At 49.2% G+C, this 25,269-nt stretch overlaps 1 protein-coding gene across 3 annotated transcripts in view; it reads left to right on the forward strand.

Annotated features, from left to right (window-relative positions):
* LOC123745325 (GTPase-activating protein CdGAPr) overlaps window positions 1-25,269 on the forward strand; it is a 427,987-nt gene that overhangs the window by 117,496 nt on the left and 285,222 nt on the right. Inside the window, exon 2 of one of the 3 annotated variants that reach the window (XM_069300774.1) lies at window positions 5,785-6,217. The exons of the other annotated variants lie outside the window; for them this stretch is intronic. Coding sequence (XP_069156875.1) covers window positions 6,144-6,217 — 74 coding nt within the window. The 5' untranslated portion in view covers window positions 5,785-6,143. The remainder of the gene's footprint in view (window positions 1-5,784; window positions 6,218-25,269) is intronic. 3 annotated transcript variants of the gene reach the window in all.

The following is a 25,269-nucleotide window of genomic DNA, read 5'->3' on the forward strand; positions in this document are numbered from 1 at the left end:
CTCTTTTAGTATCCATGGGGAGATTCTGTCAGACTAATGCCTCTTAACCTCATCTCTGGTAATTTCGAAATTTTTCAAAATTGCTTGGTTAGCATCACCACATGTGGCCACACCTGCGTTGCCACACCTGCGTCGCCACACCCGCGACGCCACGTAATCCAGTTCCAATTTTAGTGTAGAACATTCATAGTTCGCGGAATAAATATTTAGGACTCATTCAGTGATTTTATCTGTGTTGAAAGTTGCAATGTTTGTTTACGGGTGGTGTGTGTGTGTGGGGGGGGGGGGGTGTACTGGAGTAGATGGGGGGGGGGTGCCTGAGAGTGTCAGTAAATGGACAAGGTAATGCACATATGGGCTTGTAAATAAACAGGGCGGAGAGGAGAGGCGCCGTGACGGTGGGGAGAGAGAGTAGCGGGTCGGGGTCCGAGGCTTCACCTCGACCAGCCTCTGTGTCTCACTCCTCACTGTCATCTTAATCTTATAACCGAAAGTGAACGAAGAATCTACTAAAAAGCGATAAAGAAGGATACAGGGAACGGAGAGGCTACCGGAAACGATAAAGAACAGGAAAAAACACAAACTAAAAATATTATTACTGGTCAGAACTTGCAGTGACACTGAGGAAGGTCTTCAGAGCCCCGCACTGCAAGCGTCGAGGGGCAGACGCTATACCCAGTGTGAAGGTGACATTACAGGCAGGTGAACAGGGGAAGCAGATGAGGCTGGAGAGGTCATGTGACCACTAACATCTCCCACGGATGGCTGCTGGGGTCATACCTGGGGTCATACCTGGGGGTCATACCTGGAGTCATACCTGGGGTCACACCTGGGGGTCATACCTGGAGTCATACCTGGGGTCATACCTGGGGGTCATGTCTGGGGGTCATACCTAGGGTCATATCTGGGGGTCATACCTGTGGGTCATACCTGGGGGTCATACCTGGGGTGTAGGGTGCCTGGGGGTGAGTACAGTGACATACAGTGCGAGACGTGTTATGATACACTGTGTTGAAGGGCAAGGCTCACCCTTAGGGTGAGGAGGAGCTCCCCCAAGTGTGAGGCCGAGATGTGCCATAAGTAGTGAGTGCTAGGCCAAGTGCCAGGGAAGTGTTGTTGACGACTGTGCCAGGCCGGGACTCTCACACACGAGCGCCAATTAGACCAGGACCCCGGTAGTGAGGGTGATGTTGACGACGGAGCGGAAACATCTTAAGACATCTTGAATATGGTGAACCTCACACGACAACGGCTCTCCCACCTGTTAAACCCTTCTACGGAAACTATTCTTTAATGGCTCATAAAGCGAGAGAGAGAGTCGCTAAAGATACAACACAAATGTGACCCTTACTGACACTGACCACAAGACCCAGTTCACAGTTCACCCAGGGAGTTGAGAGCCTCTGGGAAATGTATCATTTTGTATAAGGGTCAATAACATTGCGCAGTGTACTTTGGGGAGTTAAATTTTCAACTTCCTTCCCTCGTGAAGGAAAATGTAATACATATAGAATATGGAATCTTTGAGCTCACTTTCAAACCCTTTCTCTGTCATATTCAACAACACGTTTGGAAAATAGGCAGCTTCCAACACACACACACACATGCACGCACGGGCACACGAGCACACACACACACACACACACACACACACACACACACACACACACACACACACACACACACACACACACACACACACACACACACACTGTGTGTGTGTGGAGTGCATTGCATCACAAGTGAAGCCTGGTGCATCACTTAGGCAGTGATGTTGTGGAGGCAGACTCCGTGCACAGTTTCAAATGTAGTTGAGAGGCGGGACCAAAGAGCCAAAGCTCAACCTCTGCAAGCACAACTAGGTGAGCACGTAGCTATGAAGTCACGTATGAAGTAATGGCGTCGCCAGATGAAAGTACGACAATCAAATAGTAAGGGGTGACGAAACCCGAATGTCGTGGAGACATCCACGTTGACGGGTGAGTGTGTTGGGTGAAGCGGGTGATGAAGCTCAGGAGGGTGAGGGTGGCACCCACCCAGGAGGGACTGCTGGATAGAGGCGAAGGATAGATCAATAGACAATGTGACACCCCATCTACCGGTCATCTCAATAGATGAGAGGGATGCTGTGGCGGACATCCGGCTCATCTCCCCCGGCATATGGTAACCCACAGGTGTGGGTTACCGCCGGTAGCTCAATTGCGGCACTGACAGTCAATCAATCAATCAAATGTGGGGTCATCGCTGTATGATTGTTGGTCGACTTGAGCCCCCCCCCCCCTAGCCTCTTGTGATGCGGGGCCTAATATGGCGGAGGTCAGCATCTTTCTCTCTCTCTATCTCGTGTGTCCTACATCCCAGCCTCCCTCCGCGTCTGGGGTTTCTCTCGGTGTGTGTGTGTGTGTGTGTGTGTGTGTGTGTGTGTGTGTGTGTGTGTGTGTGAGTGTGTGTGTGTGTGTGTGTGTGTGTGTGTGTGTGTGTGTGTGTGTGTGTGTGTGTGTGTGTGTGTGTGTGTGTGTGTGTGTGTGTGTGTGTGTGTGTGTGTGTGTGTGTGTGTGTGTGTGTGTGTGTGTGTGTACTCACCTAATTGTGCTTGCGGGGGTTGAGCTCTGGCTCTTTGGTCCCGCCTCTCAACCGTCATATGTGTGTGTGTGTGAGAGTGTGTGTGTGTGTGTGTGTGTGTGTGTGTGTGTGTGTGTGTGTGTGTGTGTGTGTGTGTGTGTGTTGCTGTGTGTTTGTCTTCTGCTCTACACACACTGTGTGCAGCTGACGGGTTCCCGGCACCTCATGTAACGCATTATCTTGTTGACTCTCTGTTTACTGCTCACTAATACATGTCTCCACTTGTGAGCTGCAATGTTTTAGCATTGAAGGAAATGGGTTTGATTGAGGCTGTTGTCCAGTCAAAAGTGTAATCGTGGTCTTTAGTCGTTCATTTGTTGACGCTTACTCGGTCATTCACTAATTTATTCACTTCATTCTCCATCCACCACACACACGCGACTCCTAATTGACGCCACGAAAAACAATGGTTCATTAAACGCATTTTTGAGCCTTCTGTGGTACAGCCGTCCTTTCTTGCCCTGTCTGTCTGTCTGTCTGTCTGTCTCACCCCTGTCTTCCCCCTTCACTCTTCCTACCTCTTCGTCTCCTCTCACTACTTGATTGATTGATGAAGATTAAGCCGCCCAAGAGGTGGCACGGGCATGAATAACCCGTGATCTCGCTAATTGTGGCGTTGGGGTTCTTAGATGATGGTTGAAGTTCAGGGAGAGGTGCGGAGAGGTGCAAGGTGTGGAGATGGTGGTGGTGAGGTGATGGTGAGAGGGAGATGGTGAGAGGAGAAGGGAACTATCAGAGGAAGCGCCAAGCCATTACGACTATATAGCACTGGGAAGGGGTCAGGATAAGGATTGGGGATGGGACGGGGGGGGAAGGAATGGTGCCCAACCACTTGAACGGTCGGGGATTGAACGCTGACCTGCATGAAGCGAGACCGTCGCTTTACCGTCCAGCCCAAGTAGTGAGGCGAGGAGGAGGAGGAAGACCTGGAACATACCTGCAGAGGGTTCTAGGAGTTGTTCTACTCCCCAAGACCTTAAGACCTTAGACCTACTCCCCTTCTGACTTGTGAGAGTATGGTCCACTAGACTGTTGCTTGGAGCGGCCCGCAGGCCCACATACCCACCACAGAAAATTACTGGCTTGAATAATAGCAAAAGCAAGGCATGGGGGGGTGGGGGTGCTGGGAAGGTTGAGGCCTCAGGAGCCGGCGTCACACCCATCCCGTGCTTCAAGTGCCAGACATCCGGCCGCACGTGAGCCGGATGGAGCTGTAAGGGAACTATGTAAGGAGGATAACTGATCTCAAATTGAGTCCCAAGAGGGAACCCGATAAACCTCTCCAGAGGTTAGCTGATGACCGGCCCTCCGGTACCTATGGCGCGATGCGAACTGCGGCCACCAACAGCCTCGCTGACCATCCTAGCTGGTTATTCGAGTATAAAATCATAGACATGCAACTTCAGAAACAACAACATGTCAACTCAAATTACAGCAGCTGAACAAAAACTGCACCGAACAGCTTTGCAATAGGAGAAACTAGTTCTATAAAAGCCAGTAATTAACGCAACACAATAGCCAGATGCAAATGAGGGGATAGTGGACCTCACGATATGCTTGACCTCCTTCGTCGCCTATCTTAAAGAGGAGCTGTAGGAAGAGGAGACGCGGGAAGGATGGGGCAAGGAATGTAGACAGAAAGGTGATAAGGGAGGGGGGGGGGGATAGGGGGGGTAGTAAGGAAGGGAGGGTGGAACTTGAGGGAGAGAGAGAGAGGGAGAGGGGGAAGAGGCAGGAAGCAGACAGGCAGCAGTGCCAAGGTAACTATTGCTGGTGCGACACATCGTCTCCTCCCACCCATCAGCTTACAACTTGCTCGCCCACCTGCCCACCTGCCCACCTGCTCACCTGCCCACCTGCCCACCTACCCACCTGCCCACCTGCCCACCTGCCCACCTACCCACCTGCCCACCTGCCCACCTGCCCACCCACACATCTGCCCTCACCTGTGATATATGGCAGATTTAAGAAAACAATCTCTAGGAGTTGTCTAAAAGTTCTTCTTCTTCTCTAAACTAGACCTCACCACATTTAAGGAAAGAAGGACTAGGGCAGACACGGTAGCGACATACAAGATACTAAAAGGTGGAGTTGACCAGGTAGAGAGAGAGAGAGAGAGAGAGCGAGCCATGTTTAAGGCCAGGAAGAGCACAGAGAACAGACAGACAGTAACTGGAAACACAGACGAGCCACAGAGACGTCAGAAAAAATATATTTTCATCTTACGATACGTGATTATATGTAATGAATTAGACGATGCTAACTCGACATACAGTTGTAAATGCAAATATGACGAGACAAAAGAGTATATTGTCAGTGCATTAAACAATTGATGTTTGTAAAGCGTGGGTAAAGGGTAGACGCTAAACCCTGCATGCATAGGTATAGTTGAGTACATGTAGGTGAGTACTTATCCAGTGGCATGAGTGGCACGCATGAGTCTCGGTGGTATGGTTCACCCAGCGTTATCAGTGGCACTCATAAGTGACACTTGGATCTTCACCGGCACTTTTGTGTTGGAGATGTTGCTCTCATTCACGCCCTCCCCTGGTCATTATACTGTGGCTGATAGTGGTCAAGTGTAGCTCGTTAGTATGGTGGGTGGTTACGGGGGAGGTGGGTGGTTCGTCTGACTACCTCACAAGTATAAACAAGCCGCAAGGAGAACTGTAACGAGCAGATAACAATATTGGCTGCCACCATGGTAAGCCCTCAGGGGTCGAGTCAACGCTATGGCAGCCCTGCCTAGGCTCTGGGGTTGGGTGGCAGCCCTGCCTAGGCTCTGGGGTCGGGTGGCAGCCCTGCCCAGGCTCTGGGGTCGGTGGCAGCCCTGGGGTCGGGTGGCAGCCCTGCCCAGGCTCTGGGGTCGGTGGCAGCCCTGGGGTCGGGTGGCAGCCCTGCCTAGGCTCTGGGGTCGGTGGCAGCCCTGCCCAGGCTCTGGGGTCGGTGGCAGCCCTGGGGTCGGGTGGCAGCCCTGCCTAGGCTCTGGGGTCGGTGGCAGCCCTGCCCAGGCTCTGGGGTCGGTGGCAGCCCTGGGGTCGGGTGGCAGCCCTGCCTAGGCTCTGGGGTCGGTGGCAGCCCTGGGCTCAGGGATAACCGCTGATAACAACACCGAGAAATATATTGCAACGCCGCGGTTCTGAACTTCTCGTGGCACCTTAGCAGGTTAGCGCGCCGGACCTGGCAGGACTGTGGTCTTCCTTGAGTGTGTGTAGCGGACTCTGGCGAGCCCTGAAGGTGCACCAGGGACTCCTAACCTTCCCGCGGCCCCACTCTCCTTTCCGGGGGCACTGGTGAGGATTACACAGGTCACGAGGGGAGGAATGACGGTCTGTGACGCCCCTGTGTGACGCCCCTGTGTGACGCCCCTGTGTGACGCCCCTGTAAGACCTCACCCAGCCAGTGTGTGCCGCAACACCTGAGAGCTAGGATCCTCGCTCAGCTGTGTGGGTGAGAAGGGAGTCGAACCTGCATGATGGAACACTGAGGGTTAGTCTCGCTGCCCACCCCACCCGGTAGGGATGCTGAGGTCCTACAGCCTCGATCTCTCCTTCATCCGCCGCGTCAAGAAGAAGAACAAGAGGAGAACAATATGGTAAGTGATGCTGCATCTTTGCCCGCCCCAAGTACTTAACCTGTGTCCATTAACGAAACCAGTACATCTTTTCTCCATCTCCGGCTTATAGTCTATATTGAACAGTTTATGATCTTCAAGACCTTCACAATCCAAAGGTTATTATTGTTGTAAACAATCTCTCAGCGCTTCACAACTCACAAACTGTTCAATAAATGGAAGCTAAGCTACTGTGAAAACTTCTACAGATTTCGTTTTTAAAACTACAGACAAAAGAAAGATTTCGTAAGATTTCGAAAGATTTCCTATCCCAGGTAAGAGTGAAATTGGAAGGAAGTAGGAAGAGGAATTCAAGAGAAATGTATTAAAAAAGGAAGCTTGAAGCTGGCTAAGAGAAGCTTGAAGCTGGCTAAGAGAAGCTTGAAGCAGTTGACTTCAACTTTTTTGGGTGCAAAGGTGAGTGTGATTCTGAGGTGTGTAGTGATGAACGAGTTAATATGTAATACATATGGTAGAGAGCGGTACATATAATGGTAATACACATGGTAGACTGTAATGTATATGACAGTCATAAACATGGTAGATGATCATACACCATCTACTATCAGATGTAGATGGTGATACAAGGCTCCATCCCCCGACCGCTGGGGACCTGCGTGGATTACCAGGATCACATAACAGTGTTGTTACACTGGAGTGTGAACTGCGTATTTAATTAAACATTTCATTAATTCACTTCCTCGAGGGCCCGAGGGTAGGTGGATGTGTGTGTGTGGACATTCTCATGTAATAATAATAGAACGACGTGCACTCAGTCATTTACTTAATGGAAACTGTACGTTGTTTGTGTGTGTGTACTCACCTAGTTGTACTCATCTAGTTGTGCTTGCGGGGGTTGAGCTCTGGCTCTTAGGTCCTGCCTCTCAACTGTCAATCAAGTGGTGTACGGATTCCTGAGCCTACTGGGCTCTATAATATCTACACTTGAAACTGTGTATGGAGTCAGCCTCCACCAAATCACTGCCTAATGCATTCCATTTGTTAATCACTCTACTGTGTGTGTGTGTAGATTTGTAAATATTTATCCTGTAAGTGAATCGGGCCCACTGTGATCGTCCCCCCACACGCACCAGTTACCCTGCAAAGTTTGGTGAGGTTAGCCGCAAATGTCTGAACTCCAACCTTGGACATAAATCCTCTCTTAGAGAACTAGACAGATCAGACTGAAGCAGGCACTTCAGCGAGTCTTCACAACACCACACGAGCGGCGCCACACGCAAATGTAAATGGAATAATTTATGATCAATATATAGACTGTCTTAATACTCCAAAATGATTCTGAAGTAGGTGAAGGCGGTCTAGATTGTATAGGAGGATCTTGGAGCTCTGTAATTTCAATCATAATTAATTACTGCATATTAATTACAAATGTTGGCGCAATTTTTAATTAATATATATTATTGTATTGCATCTCTTTGTCCTCTAGATCAAGGGATCCTAACTAGGATCTATACCACTCTTTTGGGATATGAAAAACAAATAATAGAATGACTTAATTTTTTAATAATTAAAAACATTGTTAGAACAGAATCAACAATCACCGTCAATAATTGTACCTGAATACCATGTTTTGATTGTGCTAACAACAACAAAACTCATTAGCTGCCGCTAGCTCATGCATTTGTGATTCCCCGTTTTTAAATATGATAAAATCTCCGCGATAAGTTAAATAATAGTCAAGCTATTGGTATCTTTTAGTGTCATACCGGCATCCAATATCACTGGGATGGGGGGAGCTGGTCGGCCGAGCGGACAGCACGCGGGACTTGTGATCCTGTGGTCCTGGGTTCGATCCCAGGCGCCGGCGAGAAACAATTTGCAGAGTTTCTTTCACCCTATGCCCCTGTTACCTAGCAGTAAAATAGGTACCTGGGTGTTAGTCAGCTGTCACGGGCTGCTTCCTGGGGGGTGGAGGCCTGGTCGAGGACCGGGCCGCGGGGACACTAAAGCCCCGAAATCATCTCAAGATAACCTCAAGATGGGGACATACTGGGTGATCCACTGGGGCTCTTTAATTGTAAGAAGGTTTAGGAGCCCTGATCTAGAATTGCACGACTAGAGTCATATATTGCTTCAGAGACATTTGGTATTAATAACCGTATATTCGTATCCCGGTTATAGCCTGCGGGAACGACCTGGTTGAGTACTTACCTCCCGCCTAATTGTTACGCTCTCGTGTTAAGCGTAATTAAACTCTGTGAATCGTGTGCCATCACAACAGTGATGGCACAATGGTTGTGGTGTTGGCGGTGTGGTGGGCTGCGTGTGGTGTGGTGGGCTGCGTGTGGTGTGGTGGGCTGCGTGTGGTGTGGTGGGCTGCGTGTGGTGGGCTGCGTGTGGTGTGGTGGGCTACGTGTTGTTGCGTCTAATATTATAATACGAGTGGCTTCAGGACTAATAATAGATTTTGTCTGTTAAAGCTAAACTGTTCTTTTGTTCATCACCGGTGTCCACAATGCCTCTGATTACCTATATGTAGGGTTTATGTACCTGTTGTACTGGCCTTAGTGGAAAGCCGTTTCATAAATGTTCTTGAAATCTTTTACCGGCGAGAAGTTATGTGAGTCTAGATACACGGGTCCTCAGGTGAGCTACATGTAAATTACAGGTGAACTTCAGGTAGACTTCAGGTAAAGTACAGTCTCCCGTGCTTACGAAAGGCACTTTACTGATGATTTACTTTACACTTTACACATGATCACCTAATTATTATTATTTACACCTTTATTAACAAAATTATTTGCAATTTTGCCTAATCTGAGCAATTGAATTAGGTACTGACTTAGTTGTGCTTGCGGGGGTTGAGCTCTGGCTCTTGGGTCCCGGTGTTATTAAAGTGAGGATGACGCTGGTATTCACTGCCACACAGCACAGAGAATCATACACAAGACAATACGTCTAAACTATAGGCTGACTCCCATATAAATCATGGCCACAGTCAACTACATTAGACAGTATACATACACTTAATGCGACTTGAGATTTGTTGGAAACTGCATTATCTCTCTTCGTCTCTCTCTCTCTCTCTCGCTCTCTCTCTCTCTCTCGTTACACAATTGTTCTTACCCCACTTTTCTACCTTCCGTTGCCTTACTTCCTGTTCCCGCTGGCCAGACACACTCGCAGGGTGAGTGTGCAGTTGGAGGAGAGTGTAGCGTAGTAATTATAGAAGAATGTGTTTGTGTGTGTGTGTGTGTGTGTGTGTGTGGCGGGCTGTGGCGGCGTCTAGCTGCCAGCCGCCGCCACCACCTCCCTACACCCATCACAAAAACCTCTCCTGACTCATCACATGCGCTACCAACACCTGTCAACTCTCTCACCTTGGGAAGCGGCTCATAATCGCACCGCCTGAGTCGGGTACTGTGCATTTTCGTGTCAAAATAACACAGGATAACAAAAAGGAACATTTCCCGCCAAAATGGAGAGGCGACATTAGCGCGCAGGTGCCAAAGGCCACCCGCTGGTGGGTATATTTTACGCGGTATATACCGCTGGTAAGCCGCATGCGGTCTTTATTGAGCACCAGGGGCTACACGTGAGGTAAATGACGTGTAAGCGTGAGGGTACGAGTGATGGTGAACAGTGGGATAAGGTCATGGTGATTGTGGTGGTGTGGCAACAGTGTGTCAGGCCGGCCATTCATATGTAAGGTGGAGAGCTTCTCACACGATGCCAGTCTTCTTCGGCTATTTATTTATGCTTCGTGTTATGTCCATAGATTATTTACGTACAATGTTGAAATTTTGTTGATTTGATGTTAAATAATTTTCACGTAGAATATAAGTGCAGCAAACATGTATGCAAATTACTTTGTTCACTATAGTAATAATGTAAGGTATAGGAAGATCATTATTATTTTCTTATTACCATGGGCACATCCGGCTTTCTAGAGCTACCCTAGAGCCTAGAGCCATGCGAAGGTATACCTATTTTTATATGAAGAGCTCTGGCGTCGGATACTAGAAATCCCATCTCTCCATTAGGTGGGTGTGGGGCCATGATTAGCAAATGTGTAATTGGCTTACCACAGATGTACAGTCCTAGACCTCCTTTGTGGGTTGTGTCCCAGTTCCACCACCGCCCACGGGATGGGTATGGGGTCCACCACCGCCCACGGGATGGGTATGGGGTCCACCACCACCCACGGGATGGGTATGGGGTCCACCACCGCCCACGGGATGGGTATGGGGTCCACCACCACCCACGGGATGGGTATGGGGTCCACCACCGCCCACGGGATGGGTATGGGGGTCCACCACCGCCCACGGGATGGGTATGGGGTCCACCACCGCCCACGGGATGGGTATGGGGTCCACCACCGCCTACGGGATGGGTATGGGGGTCCACCACCGCCCACGGGATGGGTATGGGGTCCACCACCGCCCACGGGATGGGTATGGGGGGGTCCACCACTGCCCACGGGATGGGTATGGGGTCCACCACCGCCCACGGGATGGGTATGGGGTCCACCACCGCCCGCGGGATGGGTATTGGGGTCCACCACCGCCCACGGGATGGGTATGGGGTCCACCACCGCCCACGGGATGGGTATGGGGGGGGGTCCACCACTGCCCACGGGATGGGTATGGGGTCCACCACCGCCCACGGGATGGGTATGGGGTCCACCACCGCCCACGGTGTAACGGGGGGTGGGGCCTCTCCCCACCGTCCCATCCCAATTCCTAACCTAACCTTCCCAGTGCTATATAGTCGTAATGGCCTGGCGCTTCCTCCTCATAGTTCTCTTCCATTCGTCACGCAGACATCACCTCTGCGATGCTGGAATCACAACAACTAAATGGAATGAATTAGCAGCAGAAATGATTGGAATGATGCAATTCCTTCAATCAATACAGGAGCCTTGTTAGAACGTTAGGAGCAAACAGATGTCCGATGGGTCCAGGACAGATCTCCAGTGGGTCCAGGACAGATGTCCAGTGGGTCCAGGACAGATGTCCAGTGGGTCCAGGACAGATGTGCAGTGGGTCCAGGACAGATGTGCAGTGGGTCCAGGACAGACGTGCAGTGGGTCCAGGACAGATGTGCAGTGGGTCCAGGACAGACGTGCAGTGGGTCCAGGACAGATGTCCAGTGGGTCCAGGACAGATGTGCAGTGGGTCCTGTCAGGTATATATTACCCTACAAGAAGGACCCGAGTCACGTGTGTGGATGACACGTGCCTCAAACTCACCTCTCAGGAGTCGAAATATAAACACATGATCCACAACCCCACAATTACCCAATTAGCCTCTTAAAGTAACCCACAACCCTGCAGACACACACAACGTAACGGTTCCCCTTTGATTCCCCTTGTTACAACCTTTAATAAAGTTGTTACAGCTTGTTATAAGACGTCACACAATATAATCTTTGGTCACAACGTTTGAAGAAAGATTGTTGACACAGGGAAGGTGTTGACCGTCAAGTAACAGTGATGACCAAAGTAGAAAGATAAGATAAGATTTAATCCAAGTATTCACGTTAATCTGAAAGTAGATTAATCGTAAATCAATGTATTTAATATTACGCATTCAAACATAACTTGCCATAATGGGTTTAAAATGAAAAGTAAATCTTTTCATTCAAGCGAAATGCTTCTGCTCAATTGTGCAGTGAACACATTACTTAATAACAATAAATAACATACAAAAGACAATACATTAGATAAAGTGGTTTCGTAGCAGATCAGTTTATTATAATAAACCACTAATTTACATACAGTGACGTAGTTCATAGTAACACTATGTATACAATTTAAAATACACTTGACAAGCACTATACAGAGAATCACATTGTATACAATTAAAAATATATTAGGCAAGCCCTTGTCTTAAAACCCGCATTAACTCCGTATCGTCACGTGCTCTCCATAAATAATGAACCTCGTTTGGATTTAATAGGCTGTTGCTGTTCGGATTTCTTTGTAATTCTTTTTTCGAACTCTCATCCTCGTCACCTAACCTAATCTAGGTCCAACTGTACTCCAAATTTATAATATATAATATTATTTTTTTTTTCTAATTAGTCGTTCAGACATAACCCGGCCATTGTTGATTGTCAAGACTGAAGTCCCGTGTGTTGAGGCGTGAACTATGGTGTTGGGAGCAGTGATTGTATGGCGTTGGGAGCAGTGATTGTATGGTGTTGGGATCAGTGATTGTATGGCGTTGGGAGCAGTGATTGTATGGTGTTGGGAGCAGTGATTGTATGGCGTTGGGAGCAGTGATTGTAAGGCGTTGAAAACAGTGATTGTAAGGCGTTGAAAACAGTGATTGTATGGTGTTGGGAGCAGTGATTGTATGGCGTTGGGAGCAGTGATTGTATGGTGTTGGGAGCAGTGATTGTATGGCGTTGGGAGCAGTGATTGTATGGCGTAGGGAGCAGTGATTGTATGGTGTTGGGAGCAGTGATTGTATGGTGTTGGGAGCAGTGATTGTATGGTGTTGGGAGCAGTGATTGTATGGTGTTGGGAGCAGTGATTGTATGGCGTTGGGAGCAGTGATTGTATGGCGTTGGGAGCAGTGATTGTATGGCGTTGGGAGCAGTGATTGTATGGTGTAGGGAGCAGTGATTGTATGGTGTTGGGAGCAGTGATTGTATGGTGTTGGGAGCAGTGATTGTATGGTGTTGGGAGCAGTGATTGTATGGTGTTGGGAGCAGTGATTGTATGGCGTTGGGAGCAGTGATTGTATGGTGTTGGGAGCAGTGATTGTATGGTGTTGGGAGCAGTGATTGTATGCTGTTGGGAGCAGTGATTGTATGGTGTTGGGAGCAGTGATTGTATGGTGTTGGGAGCAGTGATTGTATGGTGTTGGGAGCAGTGATTGTATGGTGTTGGGAGCAGTGATTGTATGGTGTAGGGAGCAGGGATTGTATGGTGTTGGGAGCAGGGATTGTATGGTGAAGGGAGCAGGGATTGTATGGTGTTGGGAGCAGTGATTGTATGGTGTTGGGAGCAGTGATTGTATGGTGTTGGGAGCAGTGATTGTATGGCGTTGGGAGCAGTGATTGTATGGTGTTGGGAGCAGTGATTGTATGGCGTTGGGAGCAGGGATTGTATGGTGTTGGGAGCAGGGATTGTATGGTGTTGGGAGCAGTGATTGTATGGTGTTGGGAGCAGTGATTGTATGGCGTTGGGAGCAGTGATTGTATGGCGTTGGGAGCAGGGATTGTATGGTGTTGGGAGCAGGGATTGTATGGTGTTGGGAGCAGTGATTGTGTGATGTGTGAGTGTCTTTGAGTCACTGAGCTAGTGGAAGGTTTCAGGGGGTGAAGATGGCGGGTTCTGCCAGGGTGAGTTTGGCCGTAAATTATAATTTGTCATTCGTAATCACCGTGAGGAATTATGATGAGTCTCTCCACGGCTGGTGGCGTGAATAATCTGAATGAGGAGTGAATGGTGAGTGTGGGGTGCACACACACACACACACACACACACACACACAGGGGGCCTCGTAGCCTGGTGGATAGCGCGCAGGACTCGTAATTCTGTGGCGCGGGTTCGATTCCCGCACGAGGCAGAAACAAATGGGCAAAGTTTCTTTCACCCTAAGTGCCCCTGTTACCTAGCAGTAAATAGGTACCTGGGAGTTAGTCAGCTGTCACGGGCTGCTTCCTGGTGTGTGTGTGTGTGTGTGTGGTGTGGAAAAAAAAGTAGTTAGTAAACAGTTGATTGACAGTTGAGAGGCGGGCCGAAAGAGCAAAGCTCAACCCCCGCAAAAACACAACTAGTAAACACACACACAGACACACACACACACACACACACACACACAGACAGACACACAGTGTGTCTGTGTGTGTGTTGGGAGATGAAATACTTCAAGAGTCAGAGAGAGAGAAAGACCTGGGAGTTGATATCACGCCAGACCTGTCCCCTGAAGCTCATATCAAGAGGATAACATCAGCAGCATATGCCAGGTTGGCTAACATAAGAACGGCCTTTAGAAACTTGTGTAAGGAATCTTTCAGAACTGTTTATACCACATATGCCAGACCAATCCTGGAGTATGTGGCTCCAGCATGGAGTCCATGCCTAGTCAAGCATAAGACTAAACTGGAAAAGGTTCAAAGGTTTGCCACCAGACTAGTACCCGAGGTGAGAGGTATGAGCTACGAGGAGAGACTACGGGAATTAAACCTCACTTCGTTGGAAGACAGAAGACTTAGGGGGGACATGATCACCACATTCAAGATTCTCAAGGGAATCGACAGGGTTGATAAAGACAGGCTGTTTAACACAAGGGGCACACGCATTAGGGGACACAGGTGGAAACTGAGAGCCCAAATGAGCCACGGAGATATTAGAAAGAACTTTTTTAGTGTCAGAGTGGTTGACAAATGGAATGCACTAGGAAGTGATGTGGTGGAGGCTACTCCATACACAGTTTCAAATTTAGATATGATAGCACCCAATAGGCTCAGGAACCTGTGCACCAGTTGATTGACAGTTGAGAGGCGGGACCAAAGAGCCAAAGCTCAACCCCCGCAAGCACAGCTAGGTGAGTACACGAGGGTCACGGCGGGGCAGAAACAATTTGGTACCATTTCCTTTCACCTGATGCCTCTGTTCATCTAGCAGTAAGTACACTCCCTGTGAGTTAGACAAATGTTGTGGAGGTTCATCCGTGTGAGAGTAGACAGTATAAGGGTGGCTATAGCTATATAAGAATATAAGTCTATAATAGATACGATAATTAGGTCGTGGAGTCAATATAAGATTGACTTAAGTTATCTTGAGGTTATCTTGAGATGATTTCGGGGCTTAGCGTCCCCGCGGCCCGGTCCTAGACCAGGCCTCTTTTTGTTACACATCCCCAGGAAGCAGCCCGTAGCAGCTGTCTAACTCCCAGGTACCTATTTACTTCTAGGTACCAGGGAACATCAGGATGAAAGAAACATTTTGCCTATTTGTCTCCGCCTCCACCGGGGATCGAACCCGGAACCTCAGGACTACGAATCCGAAGCGCTGTCCACTCAGCTGTCAGGCGCCCTAGGGGGGTAGGGGGGTTGTTGATGGTAGGGGGGTGTAGGGGATGTAGGGAGGGGGGGGCGAGGCTTAATAGAGAGGGAGATTGACCGTGAAGTTGAGTTTGGGAAGGGTTGGGGGGGGCGGGGGAGGGGAGGGGTTGAGATGTGATCAATCATCCAAGTGTGATTGATTGATGGATCTTTTCCCTGTGTCAGGTGTGACCCAGGAAAAATAAATCCTGGTTTGTGCCTCGGAGAGGCTACGGGATCCAGTAGAACTTGGGTTTCAACCCTTTTACCCTGTCGTAGCTCAGTCGATTAAGGCAGTGTCTGGTTTGACCCGTCTCATCTCTATGATAAAACTTTCCATTATCACCCATTGCCAGGTTCTACAAGCTCGAATGCCGATGTTTTGCAATCTTAAGAGCAAGATTTTTGTGTGTGTGCATTTTACACGCTGAATAAGATAATTTTGTTTACTATTGAATAATATTTGGATTGAATGGGGGTTTGGCGTGATTATCGTGCATTGGGCTGCGGGCGGACGGGCGGGCGGACGGGCGGACGGACGGACGGACGGGCGGGCGGGCGGGCGGGCGGGCGGGCGGACGGGCGGACGGACGGACGGACGGGCGGGCGGGCGGTCGGTCGGGAGAGTGGACGGGCGGCCCAGCAGGTTCCAAAGGTAACTCGGTATATCGATTTGTAATATTTCACCCGACATTTGAGACAGGCCAGGAAATGGCTGCAGTTAATGGTTTAATCCCAGTGCAGCTAATGGGCGCAATTAAGGGGTCGCTCCGGTGCGCTGGCTAAGTTTACGGTAAAACTTTCTCTCTTTGGGGTTAGTGGCCAGCGGCTCCCAAGTCTGGCCAGGGACTTGGTGGGAGTTAAGTTGGTGTGTGGGGTGGGGGTGGGTGTGGCGGACTTAGAACGGGATGAGTTAGAATGACAGTTAAAATAGGGCGATGGCTATACAATTTCCTGTCAAACAGAATGCAGAGAATAACAATCAATCAAAATCAAGTCCAACCGCAGTGAAAAGTGATGTACCTAAGGAAACAGTCCTTGCACCATTGCTTTTTCTCGTTCTTATATCAGACGTAGATAAAAATACAAGTCATAGATAGCTTCGAGGCTAGGACCAGGCCTGTTAGGCTAAGTTACAACAAGTGGCCCAGGGCCGGGCTTGAGAAGTATAACTCCCAGAACCCCCCTACAGGTAACACCCAGGTACAACACATTACGAACATGTTTAGATCTACGGGCTCACCATAGCCCGTGCTGCTTGGAACTTTTTGTTCCAGGTAGCGAATTTTAAACAACAACATGTTTAGAATTAGATGGAATAAATGCTTTGTGCACCAAGCAGGTCACTCACCAGACAGACCACTCAGAAACTCACCAACTAGACCACTCAGATACTGGCCGAACAGACCAACCAGATGGCGGCGCCCAAGAGGAGGATGAGGGCACAGTAATCCCAGCTCGGCACTGATTGGCACACTCGATTAGATTTTATAGCAGGAATTTGTGGCATAGAGTTTCCAATCGCCTGGTGATATATCTCTCAGATCTGTGTCTGGGGGGCTTCAGGTCCACTCCTCCCCCCCCCCCCGCCTGAGAATGGTCGGTAAGTTAGTGATCTTGAGAGATCTTGAGGTTATCTTGAGATGATTTCGGGGCTTTAGTGTCCCCCGCGGCCCGGTCCTCGACCAGACCTCCACCGCCAGGAAGCAGCCCGTGACAGCTGACTAACATCCAGGGACCTATTTTACTGCTAGGTAGCTGGGGCATAGGGTGAAAGAAACTCTGCCCATTGTTTCTTGCCGGCGCCTGGGATCGAACCCAGGACCACAGGATCACAAGTCCAGTGTGCTGTCCGCTCGGCCGACCGGCTCCCTTTGATTTGGTTCCGTGAGTGTTTTTATTAATGAGTTGTTGCGTGGGTATTATCTATTGAAGATATCTTCCGTGGGTATTATCTATTGAAGATATCTTCCGTGGGTATTATCTATTGAAGATATCTTCCGTGGGTATTATCTATTGAAGATATCTTCCGTGGGTATTATCTATTGAAGATATCTTCCGTGGGTATTATCTATTGAAGATATCTTCCGTGGGTATTATCTATTGAAGATATCTTCCGTGGGTATTATCTATTGAAGATATCTTCCGTGGGTATTATCTATTGAAGATATCTTCCGTGGGTATTATCTATTTTGTGTTCCATAGAATTAGTTATTGATTATTTTTCCATGTTGCTGTGTCCTGCTGTCGCCTAGCGAATCCGCCATTTTTAACCGCGTTTAGTAATATTTTGAATCCAATATTTTTTCTAGTGTATTTTGTTGGGGAAAAATGTTAAGTGTATTGTGTGGTGGTTGTGGAGGCGAGCAGAGGGCTTGGTGAGGGTCCCGTGAGCCGGAGAAGATGGTGGGAAACACGGAAGCATTTGGGCTTAGACTTACATTTCCCTCTTGTGGTGAGGACCGGGCCGCGGGGACGCTAAGCCCCGAAACCATCTCAAGGTAACCTCAGGGGTACAGTTGTCTGGCCAGACGAGGTGTTGTGTCGGACTGAGTAGCGTCCTCTTCTCTTGTACTTAATTACCTTGAGGTGATTCCGGGGCTCAGCGACCCCGCGACCCGGTCGTCGACCAGGCCTCCCCGTTGCTGGATTGGTCAACCAGGCTGTTGGACGCGGCTGCTCGCAGCCTGACGTTCCTCCTCTTATTCGCTGCTGAGACTGGCAGTAGGAATGGGTGGAGGCCCCAGTGGGTGGAGGCCCCAGTGGGTGGAGGCATTAGAGTAGTGGTGAGGTGTGTGTGTGTCGTCGAGTAATATTAACTTAACAATTTATGTGTTACCGAGTAAGACTATAGTTGGTAGGCCCTAGACGTGTGGATTGGCCAGAAATTAAGGCAGCAATTGTTAATGTGGCAATATCGAGGCCTGCTGAGGGGAAGTTGTGAGGTAGGAGTTCTGACGTAGGTTGGGCCGCCTCGCGGTACCTGAAGCCTGGGGCCCCACGCGCGTGAAAAATAGCCTTTGTGCCCTCCCTACCCAAGGTCGTGGTCTGTGTGCGCGACTAGTGTGTTTACACAAGAGACTGCCAGGGCACACCATAGAGTACCCCTACGCTACGTGTGAGTGTAAACCTTGTGCCTTGTAGGTGTCTATATGTACATGTGTGCGTACGTAGGGCAGAGTGCAGTGTTGAAGACATACCACCCAACAACACATGAAGTGAGCCGCAGCAAATAGATGGTTGCTGACACGAGAAGTAAGACTTCTAAGAGACAACAACAACAAGTGACCATGGCTGGTGTACCCGGGAACCATAACAACCCCCATCCCCGCCAGGGGCCCCTGGGTGATGGTCCACACCCGGGGCCCTCCGGTCGGGATCCCAGCCCTGGGCCCTCCAACAGTACTGATACAGGAGACTCTACAATAGACGATGAAGGTTTCCAACTAGTCCAAGGTAGAAGTGGCAGGAAACGGGATAAGTCACGGCGACAGGATGAGCAGCAACAGCAACCTCAGCAACAACAACAACAACAACAACAACAACAACAACGACGACGACACGACGAAGACAGTGAGTGGCACACCCTAATCTTTCCTGCAGGGGTAATGACAGCAGCAGAGAAGTTTAGATGGATTATTGAGGCCGCCCGCGCCCACAGAGGAAAGTATTGTGTAGAGAGCAGGTGTGTAGGTGGCAATGTTAGTGCACGGGTGCAGGGTTACAGTGCCCTGAAGTACTTCACAGAGACCAGTCTCGAGTATCAAGGTAAGAATGTCAAATTATTAGAAGCAAACCCACAGACAAGACAAACTAAAATTATAATTAAGAACTATAGCATTCATGTTGACGTGGAATATCTCAGGGACTATAAAGAGATTGTTTGGGTCGAGCGCAACACTGGACCAGGGGGACTGTTAAAAAATCAAGCAATTGCTATGTGGAAGGGAGAGCTGCCCCAAGTCATTAAAATGCCAGGCATGAGGGCGTGCAAAGTGGAGAGGTATATTGGCAGCCCGTCCTTGTGTGGCAACTGTCAACGGTGGGATCACAGAACGTGGCAATGTGATCGCCCAATTAGGTGTGGGTGTTGCAGTGGCTCTCACGACACCAAGCAGTGTCTGGACAAGCTTAAACAGGGTGGGGGTAGCGGGGTAATACCTAAATGTGTCAACTGCAAGCAGGCCCACCATGCCTGGAACAGATATTGCAGCAGGAGGCCTGACTGGCAGGGCTTGAGAAGGACGCCGACGCAGACGCAGACAGCAGGTGGACCAGTAAACAGGGGCGGGAATGGCTCTGTGAACAGTACCACAGCAAGCCAGGGTCCAGCCTCCAGTAGGCAGACACCAGCCTGGGGTAGTGGTGGAGTGACCCACCACCACCCCGCACAGGCCCAACCAGACCCCATTTCTCTCACAAACCAACTTACCTCAACCCCACTCACTAACCCCAACCTCATCTCCGTCACTAACCCCAACCCTACCCCACCCAACAACACCATTCCTGCCTCATCACCCATACCCCCTAACGCCTCCCAGTCAACCAGCCCTTCCGCCTCTCAGGCGACCCTCCCTTCCTCCCACCCTACCACTCCCCCTCCCCACTCACCAGTCAACACCTCACTGGGTCCAGATAAAACAATGCCGCCCGATATGGAAGCAATGATTACCCACATGATAAAAAATCACCCACTCATGCAAGAACTAATAAGCAAGCAAAATAAACTTGAGAATACCCTATGTACAATCCAGAAGACCCAGGAGGACATACTTCACATTCTGCAGGGCCTGAAGTTGCCTCAGGCGAGTTCAGCAGGTTGCAACTTGGTGCATGGGGATGCAACACGAGCCACGGCACAAAACAGCAAACTCAGTGCTACCCAAGTGAACTCAGTGCGACCCAGTGAACACACCACCACCAGTGAACACAACACCACCAGTGAACACAACACCACCAACAGCACCACCAGTGAACACAACACCACCAGTGAACACAACAGCACCACCAGTGAACACAACGACACTAGTGTACACAACACCACTGGCACCCATACAAACAGTACCACCAGCACATGACGGTGGTGCAACACCACATACAACACCACCAGTGAACACACTCTCACCAGCAACAACACCGCACACAGTACATCTGATGACCAACACCTCCACGATGGATAACCACGCTGAAGAAAGTCTCACTATCCTACAATGGAACTGCAATGGCGTTCGCAATAGAATTAATGACATCATACAATACGCTCGTGAACACCAAACTGACGTCATAGTGCTACAGGAGACAATGGTAGGTGATGACTTCAACCCAAGGTTCAGCGGTTATCGCAAGTTCTCCCTGCCACATGGGGAAAGAAAACGGGGTCTCATCACTTTTGTAAATAACAACATTCCTGCACAGATTATTGATGACCTGCACATGGGGGATGAGTTTGAATCACTGGGAGTAACCCTTTACTTAAACAATAATGCTCTACATATAATCAACCTATATGTGCCACAGAGTAAACTTGACCTTGACACACTGCCTGAATTTGTTATTGAAGAACCTACCCTGCTGGTTGGTGACCTTAATGCCAGACACCCACACTTTGGTGCCAACTGTCATCAGCCCAATGTCAATGGACGGAAACTGTCACTCTTTGTCAGGGGAAGTGAAAACCTTAGGGTCCTGGGTGATGAACAGCCAACTCACCTCAGAGGAGGAAGATTAGATTATGCTCTCCTGCTGAATGCACAGGACACGGATGCCAGTACACACATTGTGCACAGTTTATGTAGTGACCATTGGGCACTGATTACCACCGTCGACATGAGCAAGAGAAGGAAAGAGACAAATAAAAGAAAAAGGTTATCACTCGGACCAGATATGAGGCCGCACTTCATAAACAGGATGAGTGACTGGTTCACGGAATACCAAATCCCAGAAGACATTGACACATTTGTTGATGACCTTAACCACCAAATTGAGAGCTGTCTAAGAGTTCCGCGCCGTACGCCTGGGCGAAGTAACCCTCAGAGGAAGAAAATAAAATGGTATGAGAATGATTACATAAAGATGCTTAACGCAAATGTGCGAGACATGAGTAGAGAGTACCGGAGACATCCCACTGAAAGTAACCAAGAGTTGTTTAAAACAGTGTGTCAAGTAGCCAGGGAAGAGAAGATTAAAGAGCGGGAAAGACAATGGCTTGAGTTCACTAGCTCTATTGGACGGGAAACATCTGCAAGACAAGTGTGGGCAAAAATTCAGATAGCTAAGGGGGGCAGAGCCCGGCCTGCGGCTCACAAAGACCCCCAGGGTAAGGCTGAGGAACTAATTCACAAGTGGAGTGATGCAGCATCCTCCTCCTCCCTCCCTGCAGAAATCAGCAGGGAACAGCTCCTGCGACATGATGACAGAAGAATTAGGATAACAAGAGCACTGTCTAGTGATGACGAGTATGGGGAACCAATCACAGCCCAAGAAGTAAGGGGCGCTATGAAAAAGGGTAAAAGTACAGCACCTGGTGAAGATGGCGTCACCTACGACATACTCAATGCACTGTGTGAAGTGTCTGGGAATCCACTACTCCACCTGTTTAACAAGTCATTCCTAAGTGGAGTGTTGCCCACACAATGGAAACACGCAATAATTATTCCCATACCGAAGCCTAATGACCCTGGTAATTACAGACCTATCAGCCTCGTGTCATGCACTTGCAAGATGCTTGAAAGGATCATCCTAAACCGACTGTTGCACAAAATAGGCAGGTTAGGGGAGGGGGTCAATGGATTTGTTAAAGGACGGAGCACAGCAAATTGTATAGTTAATTACTTGGTTAATGACACGGCTAGGTACTCTGTATTTGTTGACATCAAAGGAGCCTTCGACAAAGCACAGGGGATTGCGATCCTGGACGAGCTTGCATGCATGGGTGTCAAGGGGAGACTCATGAAATGGGTTGAAGACTACCTCACAGGAAGGAAAGCCAAGGTTTGCTTCAATGGAGCAGTCTCCAGAACACTGAGTATGGAACTCGGGACCCCCCAAGGCGGAGTCTTAAGCCCTACACTATTCAATGTACTTATGAACGCCATTGCAAATATTGATTTTCCGGAAGGAACACAACAAGTGGGATATGCAGATGATGTCCTAATACAAGCTCCCACCTTGGGAAAAATTGAACAGTCCATTGAACTCCTCGGAAGGAAATGTATTGAGCTCGGTTTCACTCTCTCCACAAACAAGACGAAGGCATACTCCCATCACAAGCGGAGAGCAAATGAAGAACTGCAAATTAATGGTGTAACACTTGAATGGGTTGACCACTATCGGTACCTTGGCGTCACTGTCGGCTCTAACAAGGGAAAGAAAGAGGAGCTCAATCAACTCATAGGAACATGCAAAAGTCGACTCAGGGCACTGAAAGCTATGACCTGGAATGGACATGGAGCCTCTATTGCCGTGCTCAAAATGATGTACACAGCCTATGTGCGCTCCGTCATAGACTATGCCGCACCAGTACTGTGCACCTACTCCCAAAGCGATATGAAAAGGCTTGAAAGCATTCAAAATGAAGCCATGACAATCATTCTTGGAGTCCCAAGAACTGCCAAAACGTCTAATCTACGAGAGGAGTTGTCCCTTCCCAGTATTAAAAGCAGAATTCAGGAGCTGAATGCTAAGCTTGCAATTAGGATAGCCAGAGATCCCCATTACAATGATATTGCCAAGAAAAAACTGAGCTCTGTGCTAATTTCAGGGGGAAACAGGAGAAGCAAAAAATGGCATCACAGAACAGTCTGCTACCTTGAAGAGCTTCACCTGCTTGAGCAAGCCCGTGAGCTCCTGCCTGTAGAGAGGTTACCTCCCTGGGAGGATGACTCATGTAAGATCATCATCAATGAAATGGCAATGAAAAAATCCAACATGATACCACAAGAAATGAGGCACAAGTATCTCGAGGACATTTATAAAGAAGCCGGAGATGAACTAGATCAAATCTACACTGACGGGTCATCTAATCCTATCAATGGCAGGGCTGGTGCAGCATACACGGTAATCAAGGATAATACCTTCCAACGCAGAAATGAAGAAAAAGCACGTATTGAGAACTATGCATCTTCAACGCAAGCAGAGCTAACTGCCATTGTTATGGCGTTAAGGTTTCTTGAACGGAACACTAATGGTGCAGTGATTTGCACCGATTCAAAAGCAGCACTGCAAAGCCTAAGTAAAAATCAGGCAGAAAATCTTGCAATAGTCGCTGAAATCAAGAGAGCTGTGAGAGTACTTACCAATCAGGGAAGAGTCATCAAGTTTCTGTGGATCCCCTCCCATGTTGGAATATGTGGGAATGAACGAGCAGATGTGCTGGCTGCTGAAGGCGCTGAAGGAGACCATATTGAATACTTCATACCCAAGACTCAACTACAAATTAGAGGTATTATCAGGCAACATCACCGTGACAAGGTAACTGAGGAAAGGAGGATAGAAGCACAAACCAGTGAATCTGTACGATGGTACAACATGGTTGCAGCTGGCAATCCCAATCAGTATGGCCGAAGAGGAGGACGACGAGTGAGAGAATCTGTAATAGCGAGAATCCGTCTTGGATACAAATATCCATGGAGATTTGGAATGGAAACAACAGTTGATCAGCGAAGTTGCAGAATCTGTGGTGAGAGTGATGGACACCGCCTTGACCACTATCTACGTGAATGTGAACACCTGAGAGACATTAGGAATAACTGTAGAATAATAAACCCCACATTGTTTGAGTTAGGAAAACACTATTTGTCAAATATTGATACTGTTCTTAAAAGATTTCCCCATTTTGCACCCGCAAGATAACGTAAGCTATTAAGGGTTGATAAATGTTAATCTTCTTGTTTGAGGAGCTGTTCACTTGAGACAGTTAAGCAAGTCCCAGCTGTGTCTGGGTACAAGTGACAGGATGAACAACCCAGCGGGTTTTCTTCCTATTGGGGAGTGTTGTACATTCTGCTATGGCGGTATATTCACTCACAAGATGAGTGGCGCTGCCCAATAAACTCGCCCCTCGGGGCAAAATTTAAAAATTTAAAAACTATAGTTGGGGCCGGGTGTCAGCGTCGAGGCTCGGGGGGGGGGGGGGGGGAGGGGGGAGGGGAAGCCTGAACGTCAGCTTGTGTGTTGTCTTGTGTCATCATCTTGTTTATTGTTTTGCTGCTTCTCTTATTGTTGCCTTCATTGTGAATGGTGCTAAGACCTGACCTCTTGTCCTCCTCCATCACCATCACCACCACCACCACCACCACCACCACCACCACCACCACCATCACCACCACCACCATCACCACCACCACCACCACCACCACCACCACCACCACCACCACCACCACCACCACCATCACCACCACCACCATCACCACCACCACCATCACCACCACCACCACCACCATCACCACCACCACCACCACCACCACCACCACCACCACCACCACCACCACCACCACCACCATCACCACCACCACCATCACCACCACCACCACCACCATCACCACCACCACCACCACCACCACCACCACCACCATCACCATCACCACCACCACCATCACCACCATCACCATCACCACCACCACCATCACCATCACCACCACCACCACCACCACCACCACCACCACCATCACCATCACCACCATCACCATCACCACCATCACCATCACCACCACCACCACCACCACCACCATCACCACCACCACCACCACCACCACCATCACCATCACCACCACCATCACCACCACCACCATCACCACCACCACCACCACCACCACCACCATCACCACCACCACCACCACCACCACCACCACCACCACCACCACCACCACCACCACCACCACCACCACCACCATCACCACCACCACCACCACCACCATCACCATCACCACCACCATCACCACCACCACCACCACCATCACCACCATCACCACCACCACCATCACCACCACCACCACCATCACCACCACCACCACCAC

This window comes from Procambarus clarkii, chromosome 44 (assembly GCF_040958095.1).
Source record: "Procambarus clarkii isolate CNS0578487 chromosome 44, FALCON_Pclarkii_2.0, whole genome shotgun sequence".
Lineage (NCBI taxonomy): Eukaryota > Metazoa > Arthropoda > Malacostraca > Decapoda > Cambaridae > Procambarus > Procambarus clarkii.